The sequence below is a fragment of the Myotis yumanensis genome, unplaced genomic scaffold (genome assembly GCF_028538775.1).
Source record: "Myotis yumanensis isolate MYYU_CA2020_CCGP unplaced genomic scaffold, mMyoYum1.0.hap1 SCAF_3, whole genome shotgun sequence".
In the NCBI taxonomy this organism is placed as follows: Eukaryota; Metazoa; Chordata; class Mammalia; order Chiroptera; family Vespertilionidae; genus Myotis; species Myotis yumanensis.
The window spans coordinates 120165044-120177599 of record NW_027223754.1 but is presented as its reverse complement, the minus strand read 5'-3'; the positions used below and the strand labels follow the sequence as shown (position 1 = coordinate 120177599).

Sequence of the window (12556 nt, the reverse complement as noted above, 5' to 3'; positions counted from 1 at the left end):
GGAGCAGTTCACTATGAATGTATTTTCCTAAATACCTGCATTTCCTGTAGAGTTCAATTTGAACAGTTTTTAAAATAAAATATAGTAGTACTCTGATGAAGTTTATTACTTTTTATTTTTATTGATCTTTATTATTAAAAGTATTACTTTTTTGTTGTTGTTAACCCTCACCTGAGAATATTTTTTCCATTGATTTTTAGAGGAGTGGAAGGGAGGGAGGAAAGAGGGAAGAGAGAGAGAGAGAGAGAGAGAGAGAGAGAGAAAGAAAAATCAATGTGAGAGATATACATTGATTGGTTGCTTCCCACATGCACCCTGACTGAGGATCGAACCTGAAACCAGGAATCGAACCCATGACGTTCCAGTGCACGGGAGGATGCTCCAACCAACTAAGCCACTCTGGCCAGGGCACAGAGTTTTTCTTGTACTAGAGGCCCAATGCATGAAATTCCTGCAAGAGTACGCCTTCCTTACCCTGGCTGCCGGCACCAGCATCTCTCTGGCACGTGGGACCCGGGCTTCCCTTAGGCTGCCGGCAGGGACCCGGCTTCTTTGTGGCCGTCGGCAGGCACCCGGGACCTGGGCTTCCCTTGCAGCCCGGGCTTCATCTGAAAGGTTGTCCAGAAGGATGTCTGATCTGATTAGCATATTATGCATTTATTATTATAGATTTTTATTTATTAATTGCATTATTTTCCATATGAACAACTGTAAACTTACTTTTGCCCCACCCTATAAATAGTCTGGGCAAAACCTGCTCATTTTAAAAAATTATAATTGTGCCTTATTCTTACATTTCCCCAGAGTGTAGAGTGGTAGACAAACAATTGCTTAGACATTAGGGGACTTAGGGATTTTTTCCTTTTTAGATTCTACTAATTCCTGTAGATCTCTCTGTGCCAGCTGATTAGTTTATCCACACTGATACTGAAAGGTATTATTAACCAAGACAACAAAAGGTCAGAGCCTTGGGGAATAACTTGCTTCACACAATAAATTTGATGCTGATGGCTGCTTAGAACAACTGTGGAGGCATCGTCAAAAAATTCTTTCCCTCAAATGATGTTTAAAGTAGCCAGGTGATTGTAAGAAGTGTTTTGAGATTTCTTGTCCTTAGAACTGTACCCTCAAGGAAGTCTCTTCTATCTTCAGTGATTAGGGCCTCAAAGGCAGAGGAATCAGATCCACTTCACTATGAGGAATAAATCACTCACATAAAACATGGTAGTTTTTGACAGCAGGCAATGCTGATAAAAACCAAACACAAAGATGTCAAGAAATCTGTGCCAGTGTGGAATTGGTATGCAGATTTGATTAATTCACATGTAGCATGCATTTGCCATTAGTCTTCCTCTGGTTCTATTTGTTTTTCTCTTTATTTGTAAAATAAAAATTGTATGAGGAAAAGAAAACCTCAAGTACAGTAATTATATTATTTCTACTTTCTTTTCAGTCCATTTAACTGAACTATATTATGACTAGAGAGGTCATTTTAAGATAAATGTCTTCTTTCTCTAAATGATTATTTAAAAAAATATGTCCTCCTTGAATTCATCTTCTCTCTCTAAATGGTTATTTTAAAAATATGTCCTTGAATTCTTTTTTTTTTTTTTTGTAAATATTTTTTATTGATTTCAGAGAGAGGAAGGGAGAGGGAGAGAGAGATAGACACATCAGTGATGAGAGAGAATCATTGATCGGCTGCCTCCAGCATATCCCCTACTGGGGATCAAGCTTGCAACCTGTGCATGTGCCCTGACTGGGAATCGAACTATGACCTTCTGGATCATGGGTCAGTAATCAGCCACTGAGCCACACTGGCCGGCCTCTTTCTTGAAGTCTTTATTGTTAGTTCTTCTCTATGATAATAAAGTGTATGTATAAACCCGATTGATCCTCCCCCTCATTTATCATCATGGACACAGATATATAGAATAAACACCAATTCCTTCAATCTCTACAAAACTTTACTCATGTAGAAGTTAAATACATGCTAATAGGTACTTAGTGCATTATTTTTTCTGTATCAGATAGGGTATACATAAAGTAGAAAAAAGCCTATAGAATGGTAAAATATATCATTTTATGCAATAATTATTTTATTTTCAATATTATTAAAAATAAGTTATTTAAGTAAAAGAAGAAAAGCTTTTTAGCTGTTTTATTGTCAAGTGCTCCTTATTCCATGTATATGAGTAAACTGGCTTCTAGCCCTTGAAGTCAGGCTGTACAGACTATTTTAATAATGTGATGCTGGAATCCTAATATCAGGTATCTTTGGCTCTGTCTGCCACTTTAGTGTATTGTGTTTAGATATATGTTCCTCCCATGGAAGATGTACTTTTGCATTTGCAGTGGTTTTGTACCTCCACCCTTTATTCTTTGCTTTAGAAGGGAATAACATTTATTTAACTTAATTTTTATTTTTTTGTTAATCCTCAGCCAAGGATATTTTTCCATTGATTTTTAGAGAGAGTGGAAGGGAGGGTGAGAGACAGAGAGAGAAACATCTAAGTGAGAGATATGTATTGATTGGTTGCCTCCTGCATGCGCCCTGACTAGGGCTGGAGCCTGCAACTGAAGTATGTGCCCTTGCCTGGAATTGAACCTGGGACCCTCCAGTCCTTGGGCTGATGTTCTATCTATTGAGCCAAACCAGATAGGGTGGTAATAACATTTTAATATAAATAACCATAGGAATAAGATACTGTGTTTATTAATAAATGCTCTTTAATAATAAGGAATAGTTTATGGGAAGATGCTTGAGTCATCTTTGTGTGACTGGTTTTTTCCTTTTTTTCCATAATAAAACATTATTTATTGCATAGTGATTAAGAGTAGGTTTCTGTAGCTAGATTGGCTAGTTGTTACCTCATAGTTTTGTGGTGATGCTTAAATAGTTGATATATAAAGTTCTTACAACAGTGTCTGCCACATAACATACTATTCTCTCTTTTTGTGTGTGTTAGTGGTCCTTGTTATCATCACTACCTCCTCCTCACCACCACCATTATTATTATTATTATTGTCATTATTGATATCATGTTGGTATTTTAGGGGTTCTGTTTTTACAAAATGGAGAGTTGTGGGTTTTTTGTTTGTTGTGGGTTTTTTTTTGTAGATATTCTGAGCATATTTAAAGGAGTATTATTTACACTTAATATGATTCCAAACAATCATCTTTATTGTTATTATTCAAGTACTAGAGGCCCAGTGCATGAAATTCGTACATGAAAGGGAGGGTCCCTCAGCCCGGCCAGCACCCTCTCCAATCCGGGACCCCTCAGGGAATATCCGACTGCCTCTCGCAATCCGGGACTGGTGGCTCCTAACCCCTTGCCTGCCTGCCTGCCTGCCTGATCGCCCCTAACCCCTCTGCCTGCCTTACTGATTGCCCCTAACCACCTCTGCCTGCCTGTTTGCCCCTAACCACCTCTGCCTGCCTGCCTGATTGCCCTATCTGCTCCCCTACTGGCCTGATTGCCCCTAACTGCTCCCGTGATGGCCTGATCACCCCTAACCGCCTCTGCTCACCCTGCACCTGGGACCCAGAATTCCCTCCTCCAGCCAGTTGTCGGCACCCAGGACCCGGGCTTCCTTCTCTCTGGCCAGCTACAGGCACCCAGGACCCAAGCCAGCTTCACCTGAGCTGGCTGCAGCTGCAGGGGACTGTGGGCGGGTGGCTTCCCCCAGGCAGCAGGTGCTGGTGCCCTGGACCACAGGATGGGTGGCTTGTCCCGCTCCTGGGCCGCAGGCGCAGGTGCAGCCGCTAGGGCCTGGGACTGCAGGGCAGGCGGCTTGTCCCTCTCCCATGCCGCAGCCTGGCTAGTCCCCATTCCTCTCTTGTGATCTCATTTGTGCCTGGCTGGTCCCCATTCTTCTTTCGCGAGCTCATTTGTGCCTGGCTGGTCCCCATTCCTCACTCCCCAGTGTTGAGTGTCTGAGCTCTTACAGTGTGCAAGCGTGATGGTGTGATGACCATTTGCATATTAGCTCTTTATTATATAGGATTATATAGGACTAGAGGCCCTGTGCACAAAAATTTGTGCAATCAGTGGGGGCGGGGGAGGGTCCCTCAGCCCGACCTGTGCCCTTTCGCAGACTGGGACCCCTCGGGGGATGTCCACCTGCTGGCTTAGGCCTGCTCCCCGGGGGATCGGGCTTACGCTGGCAGTCAGACATCCCTCTGGCAGCACAGGAGCCCTTCGGGGATGTCCACTTGCCAGTGGGGAGCAGGCCTAGCTGCAGTCAGACATCCTTAGCACTGCTGAGGAGGTGGGAGAGGCTCCCACAATCACTGCTGTGCTGGCAGCCGTCAGCCTGGCTTGTGGCTGAGCAGAGCTCCCCCTGTGGGAGCGCACTGACCACCAGGGGGCAGCTCCTGCATTGAGCGTCTGCCTCCTGAAGGTCAGTGTGTGTCATAGTGACCAGTCATTCCCAGTCATTCCGCTGTTAGGGTCAGTTTGCATATTGCACTTTTATTATATGCCTGGTGCATGGGTGGGGGCCGGCTGGTTTGCTCTGAAGGGTGTTCCGGATCAGGGTGGGGGTCGCTGCTGGAGTGCCTGGCCAGCCTGGGTGAGGGGCTGAGGACTGTTTTCAGACTGGCCACACCTCCTTCAGGGTGGGGGTCCCTGCTGGAGTGCCTGGCCAGCCTGGGTGAGGGGCTGAGGGCTGTGTTCAGGTTGGCCACACCCCCTTCAGGTAGGGGAGGTCCTGCTGGGGTGCCTGGCCAGTCTGGGTGAGTGGCTGATGGCTGTTTGCAGGCTGCCAAGGTCCCCAGCGGGGACCCTCGCCCGATGAGGGTGTGGCCAACCTGGGTGAGGGGCTGATGGCTGTTTGCAGGCTGGCCACACCTCCTTCAGGGTGGGGTCCCCACTGGGGTGCCTGGCCAGCCTGGGTGAGGGGCTGATGACTGTTTTCAGGCTGGCCACAGCCCCTTCAGGGTGGGGGTCCCTGCTGGGGTGCCTGGCCAGCCTGGGTGAGGGGCTGATGGCTGTTTGCAGGCTGGCAAAGCCCCCCAGCGGGGACCCTACAGCCCCCAGCCACCCAAACTCTCAGTGGAGGCTGGCTGGAAGCAGGTATCTGGGATTTATTTATCTTCTATAATTGAAACTTTGTTGCCTTGAGCAGAGGCCATAGCCGGCCAGGGCAGGCGGGAAGCTTGGCTTCCTCCATCGCCGGGGCAACCAAGCCTCCTGTTTGCTCCAGCTCCGTGGCTGCTGGCTGCCATCTTGGTTGTGTTAATTTGCATATAGTCACTCTGATTGGCTGGCAGGCGTGGCTTGGGGCGTAGCAAAGGTGCGGTCAATTTGCAAGTTTCTCTTTTAGATGTGGATAACAGATTCAGTTTTTCTTTTGATTGTTGTATTCAAAACATTTTGTAAGTCATATATTTCAGATCCTGTGGATAATTAAAGAGTATAGAATAAGATCTCCACTATAAATTGTATTGAAATACATAATAAATACTAAAATGATATGATACTGGACTTTCAGGGTAACAGCTTTTATAGTCTCAACATTAGATTAGTGAAAAAAAGAGAATAATGGCAAGAATAATGTGGTAGCATTCATATACCAGCTGGTTAGTAACACATATAAACCAGAGATCCTTGATCAAAAAAGCACAATTTTGAATCACGAGCAAAGCGAAGATATGTAATAGGAGCTTTCAGTAGAGCTCAGCTGTTACCCATCATGAAGCTGGATAAAGGAAAAAATATTTTTCTACACACTTCTCCCACACATCACACGCAACACCTTTTGGGTTTGTTCCATGCTTATGCAGCTAGTTTGCACATACATGTCTATTTCAAGTCTTCCTCACTGATGGCAACTTACCCAAAGGAGGTATTTTTAGTGTCCACTGTCCTTTCTTCATTTTGTCAGTGCCTTTCACTATGGAGTATTTATTCCTCTACTTTATTCCTCCCCTCCAGCCCCACAACAGTCAATCAGTTTAAGTACCTGGGTATTTGAAGAAGAAAGTAGTTTACGGAAAACTTGTTAATGGGAATTTTACCTTGTTTAGCAGCTTTTGCACCTGAGCATTATTAGGAAAAGTTTTTGCCAGCAAATAATGGATTCTTTTAATAGTTTGACTACATGTAAATCATACAAGTAGAATTGTTGACAATTTAATTTAAATTCTTTCTTAGATAGTAATGATGGAGGAGAAAGAAGGGTGTTATTTTATACATGTAAGGGCTATTTGTATATTAGGTGAGCTCATAAAACAAATCTCTTTTTTCTTGTATATAATAGTTGGTTCTGTGAAATTTCATTTTAAATAATGGTTCTTGTACTGCACTTTAATCAACAGCATGACCATATCCTTTTGTTTGTGTGTGCATATAAGGTTTATACTTTAGCAACTGGAATGACCTGCATATCTGGTTAAACATATAAACCACCAGAGCGTTGCATTCTGTATGTATATAAAATATGCACTAAATTTTCAAGTGGCAAAATTTTCTTGAGTGGTTGTGATATCAACCTAAATACTAATCCATGTGAGATTCCAGTAGTAGTTTCTGATTAAACTAAAGGAAAACCAGTGCTTTTCATTTGTGATGGTCTTTTCTCTCATGGTATGGACTTTTATTGACAAGACTGGAACCTATTGCAGGCTTACCAGTGGTTTACCTGTATGCTTATTTCTTTGTTAAAGACTAAAAATCCAAGCCTGACAGTATGTATGGCACTCTATTCTAAATTTACCAAATCTTTTTGCTTTTCTTATTTGTTCTGCTTGTAAGAATTCTCATTGACTCTACCAGTGATGGTGAACCTATGACATGCAAACTCATTTTTTTTGGTTGATTTTTCTTTGTTAAATGGCATTTAAATATCTAAAATAAATATCAAAAATATAAGTCTTTGTTTTATTATGGTTGCAAATATCAAAAAATTTCTATATGTGACACAGCACCAGAGTTAAGTTAGGGTTTTTCAAAATGCTGACACGCCGAGCTCAAAAGGTTCGCCATCACTGCGACAGATACTTCTTTTTTTTCCCTTTGCGGAATAAAGCAGGCCCTTAAAGAGCTTATGCTAAATTGATGTTTAGATTAAAGATGATATAAAAATCTAACTTAACAGTATGAGTTAAGAATAGTTTTTCCTTGGTAAACATACAATACCATATATAGTTGATGTAGAATTATATACCTGAAACCTGTATAATTTTATTAACCAATGCCACCCCAATAAATTCAACAAAAATTATAGAAAAACCACAAATAGTTTTTCTTTATACAGTTGATTTGTTTTTCTTACTGTCTAGCTGTTCCATTCTCTGTCCTTCCTCTATTATTTGTGAAGCCATTCCTCTGGGAATTTACGCTATCATTTTGGAAGTAATCCAGTTTCTCATGGCTTTCCTCTCCATAATTCCTCTCTCTGTCCACATCTCTCTATGATAGGTCTTTTCTCCCTTGTTACTTTATTTCTTTAGAGATTCATGTATATGCGTATGTGCATCTTTTCTCTGTTCTGGCTATAAATTCTGGGTTTAAAGTTTTGCTTTGCTTGCAGTTCTGAAATCTTTAGGATTAAGTTATTTCTACAGGCAACACACTCACAGCAGTCCTGACCTACCTGATTCCAACTTAAAATTATTCCTGTTGTGACTATTTTAATTTCTTTTTTCCTCCTTAAATATATATGTACACTCAGATTGAAAATCTTCAAGAGCAACTTAGAGATAAGGAAAAGCAGATGAGCAGCTTGAAAGAACGAGTCAAATCCTTGCAGGCTGATACCACCAACACCGATACTGCCTTGACAACTTTGGAGGAGGCCCTGGCAGAGAAAGTGAGTGAGTGGTCCAGACTGTTCACAGACACATTTCTTCTGCTTTCTCATTAATCTAATATTTTTTTCTAGTGATGAGACTTGGATATAGAATACTGAAGAAATCCCTTTGGGCAAAAGGGAAAAGAGATCCCTGAACTGTTCTGACATACATAGTACAAGGGAAAAGAAATCTATTTCATTATTGCATTTTAAGTATTTGTCCCTAGGCAAGATGGATGCTACACTACAGGGCAGTGGTTGAAGTTTCTAGAATTAGCCATATGTTCCCCATTTATGATCTTTATTTATTTATTTATTTATTTTTTAAAGTATATTTTATTGATTTTTTACAGAGAGGAAGGGAGAGAGATAGAGAGTTAGAAACATCGATGAGAGAGAAACATCGATCAGCTGCCTCCTGCACATCTCCTACTGGGGATGTGCCCGCAACCCAAGTACATGCCCTTGACCAGAATTGAACCTGGGACCTTTCAGTCTGCAGGCCGATGCTCTATCCACCGAGCCAAACCGGTTTTGGCATATGATCTTTATTTTTGGTTTTGTTTGTTTATTTTGTTAATCTTTACCCATGGATATATATTTTTTAAAATATATTTTTATTGATTTTAGAGAGGAAGGGAGAGAGAGAGAGAGGTAGAAACATCAATGATGAGAGAAAATCATTGATCGACTGCCTCACTCTGGGGATTAAGCTGCAGCCTGGGCATGTGCCCTGACCGGAATTGAACCCGGACTCTTCAATCCACAGGCCAACACTCTATCCACTGAGCCAAACCAGGTAGGGCCTGAGGATATTTTCCATTGATTTTTTAGAGAGAGTGGAAGAGAGGGGGAGAGACAGAGAGAAACATCCATGTGAGAGACATCCATTGGTTGCCTTCCACATGTGCCCCACCCAGGGTGTGTGGAGGGAATAGAACCTGCAACCGTGGTATGTGCCCTTGACCAGAATTGAACCCAGTGCCCTTAAGTCAATATACCAATGCTCTATATCCACTGAGCCAAACCAGCTAAGGCTCCATTTACGATCTTGTGAAGAAAAAGAAAACTTATTTTTATATATGGTCAACTAGAATTTGGGGATATGGGAATAACAGACACTGACCATTAGGAAGCAATATATAATTAGTTCTCCTTTATTATGTTGTATTGGTACCTAATATATTTGTGGGTTTCAGTTATTAATACAATGAATGTATTTGTTCTTTTTCTGGTTTTGGCCTTGCTACTTCATTTTGTCTTTATGAACAAACCAATGTTTTCAGTAATGGTTGACTAAATAAAAAAGAAAAGTAGCCCAACATGAGTGGTAATGAAGGATGTTTAAGGACTCTTACTGGGGCATTTTAACTGGGTATTTTTAATTAAAAATGTTTTTAATTAAAAAATATTTTTTATTTATTTCAGAGAGGAAGGGAGAGGGAGAGAGAGATAGAAATATTAATGATGAGAGAGAATAATTGATCGGCTTGCCTCCTGCATGCCCTCTACTGGGGATCGAGCCTGCATCCCAGGGATGTGTCGTGACTAGAACTGAACTGTGAACTGGTTCATAGGTCAACACTCATCCACTGAGCCACATTGGCTGGGCTTAACTGGATATTTTTAAAGGAATAAGGTCACTGTTCCTTAAGCCTCTTCTCCCTAGATATGGAGCCTCTCCTTAAGCCTCTTAGACTCACAATGTTTCAAGTTGCCTGCCAGGAACCAAGGCTTGATTCCTGAATATACTGGTAAATAATACTCAGAGATATACTTTAATTACTTAACTTCAAACTTCCTGAGTATCTGTTGACAAAAAATTTTAATGGTTTCTCTTTTCTTTATCCCCTTTTTATGTTTTAAACTCAACGAATAAACTCCCCAACCTCTCTTCTCCCCCCTTTTTTTTGGTGTTTGAATTGTGAGTTGTTTCCATTGCCTTGTAGGCAACATATATTTGGGAGTTGAATAAACGGAATTATTCTAAAAGAATACATACATTAGGGATATCTAATACTAGTTGACATTATGTGAAAAGAAACCCAAGGGAATAAAAATAACAAAGCCAGATCTTTGTTTATAGCAAGGTAGGTAGGAAGGATGAATTTTTTACAAAGTAAATTATTGACAATTTATCACTGTCTTTTGAGTGGGGGAATGGAAGTGTGAAATTTTATCTGATAAGAGTTGAATTATAGTCATATGATAAAAGTATGAAAGGAATTTTCTCATGTATTGATGTGCTCTCTCACCAGGAGCGGACAATTGAACGCTTAAAGGAGCAGCGGGACAGAGATGAGCGAGAGAAGCAAGAGGAAATTGATAACTACAAAAAAGATCTTAAAGACTTGAAAGAAAAAGTCAGCCTATTGCAAGGCGACCTCTCAGAAAAAGAGGTTAAGATCACCAAAATGGAATTATTTGGTTTGCTTAGTCAGTGCATTGTGTGTATATGCTGTTGGTGTTAATACATATAAAAAAGTGTTTGGATGATTTTCTTAATATTCCTATAGCAGGCCTTTTGGGGAGGCCTTTGGGTATATTTAAGGAAGCTTTGCAGAGACCTAGTAGATTGGATCATTTAATTCCTATGTCTTATCTCTTTCAGTGTAGGAATTGATTTCTTACTTGTTAGTGACATTTTTAAAGATCCTAAAATAACGGAAGCCCAGTTACATTTGGAGCAATATTGTGCTAATGGTAAGAAAGGTGATAGATGAAAGGAATATGCAAAAGGAGAATAATTTATTTACAACATCTCTTACCATTGGCAGAGAAATGTTAAATGTTGACTTAATCTACTTTTATTTTGTTTTTGGAGAATCCTGTTAATATGACATAAATAGCAAAAATGGCTAATGCCTTGTCTTCAGGTAATAACGCATGAGATTTAGGAACATCCTCAGGATTTTCTTTCTAAAATTTTTAAGAAAATTTATGGAAATTTAAGTTTCTAGTAGAATTTTTCTTCTAAAAGGGAAATGTATTTTATATTTAAGTCAGTGTAATACTGAGGTTGACTACTTACATTCACATAGCTTGATCTACTTCCATTTATTCTGTGGGAATGGATATGTATTGGTTGAACTCATTAGACCATTATTTAATTGGTATTTCTTGGGAATTCATCTTATTTTAGTTAGGACTTGAATGTTAAAGTGAATTTTTTGTTGTTGTTTTTGTTGTTATTAATCCTCATCTGAGGATATTTTTCCATTGATTTTAGAGAGTGGCAGGGAGAGGGAGAGGCAGAGAGAGAGAGAAAAATTGATGTGAGAAAGACACATCAATTGGTTGCCTCCGCACACGCTCCCTGACCAGGGCCGGGGATCAAGCCTGCAACCGTGGTATTTATCCTTCGCCGGAATTAAACCCAGGACCTGGGCTGATGCTCTGTCCTCTAAGCCAAACCGGCTAGGGAAAGTGTATATTGTTTTATATTTCATGTTCTTGAAATAGAAATATGTCACTGTATGATAACAGAAAGAAACTACTAGCCGCCAAGGATATAAATTTAAAAATTTAAATCTCCATTTTATTTATAGTTAATATTTATTCTAGATGTGTGCTGCTTTCTTTAGGCTTCACTCTTGGATCTGAAAGAGCATGCTTCTTCCCTGGCTTCCTCAGGACTGAAAAAGGACTCACGCCTAAAGACACTAGAGATTGCTTTGGAGCAGAAGAAGGAGGAATGTCTGAAAATGGAATCACAGTTGAAAAAGGTTCAAGATAAATTTTCCATTTTCTGGCTTTGCTTTTAATAAGAACATAGCAGAAAACTCTACAATGTGCATGTGTAATAACTTACCAGTGGAGTGATAATCCCCTAAAGTTCAAAATGCCATTTATACATTGATTAATTATCTTAGAACTAGTGGCCTGGTGCACGAAATTCGTGCACATTAAAAGGGAATTAATTAGAGGAAATATTTTAATATTGCTAGTTGCCCTTTCTCTATAATAGAAGTGTCAGAGATGAAAGAAAATTAGTAAAATGTATATGAAAATCTCCCTCCTGTCAGAGTCTGGGGCACACTGCGAGACCCAGAGTCAAGTCCCTGCCCACTGCGCATGCCTCAAAATCATGCAAGACCCAGACCCGGCCGGCCCCACCCCCGTCAAGCCCCGCAGGGTCGGGGGCGCAGCCTCAGGTCCCCCAGTTGGGGTGGAGGGCACGGCCTCAGGTACCCTGTCAATCCCCGCTGGGCGGGGGGGCGCGGCCTCAGATCCCCTGGCCTCGTGCTGGGCGGGGGGCACGGCCTCCGGTCCCCTGGCCCCGGCGAGGCTGTGATGACCATTTGCATATTAGCTCTTTATTATATAGGATTCTTATCCTATTTTATTTTACTCCTGAGAATCCACAAGCTCTTAGAAAATTGACAGTTCAGAAGAAAATTAAAATATGCAGCTTCCTTATGGATGAAATATAAGGCCACAATGTAATAATCTCAGTTATCTGATATTTTTCTTCCATTGGCATTAGGTTTCCTAGAAGAAGATACTTAACAGTGATAGTGACTCACACTGGTGAATTTAGGATATCATTTCTTTGTTTTTTGCCTCTCATATTTTATGGCAGTTTTATAGTTTTCAAAGCACTTTCCTACTTATTATCTCTGAGCTATCAACTCTATGAGAACTGAAACTGAGACTTTTGAACAGTTACAGTAGCTGTGTCCAGTTCATATGATTACTAATGAAAAAGGGGGTACAACCTACTCTTGAGATTTCAAGTTTTATAATCTTTTCATAT

At 40.8% G+C, this 12556-nt stretch overlaps 1 protein-coding gene across 6 annotated transcripts in view; it reads left to right on the top strand.

Annotated features, from left to right (window-relative positions):
- Positions 1–12556, top strand: part of ERC1 (ELKS/RAB6-interacting/CAST family member 1) — a 503328-nt gene that overhangs the window by 174250 nt on the left and 316522 nt on the right. For all 6 annotated transcript variants that reach the window (XM_070409489.1, XM_070409487.1, XM_070409488.1 and 3 more), the window contains 3 exons: positions 7681–7818; positions 10059–10199; positions 11385–11525. In XM_070409489.1, the coding sequence (XP_070265590.1) occupies positions 7681–7818; positions 10059–10199; positions 11385–11525 (420 nt within the window). The remainder of the gene's footprint in view (positions 1–7680; positions 7819–10058; positions 10200–11384; positions 11526–12556) is intronic.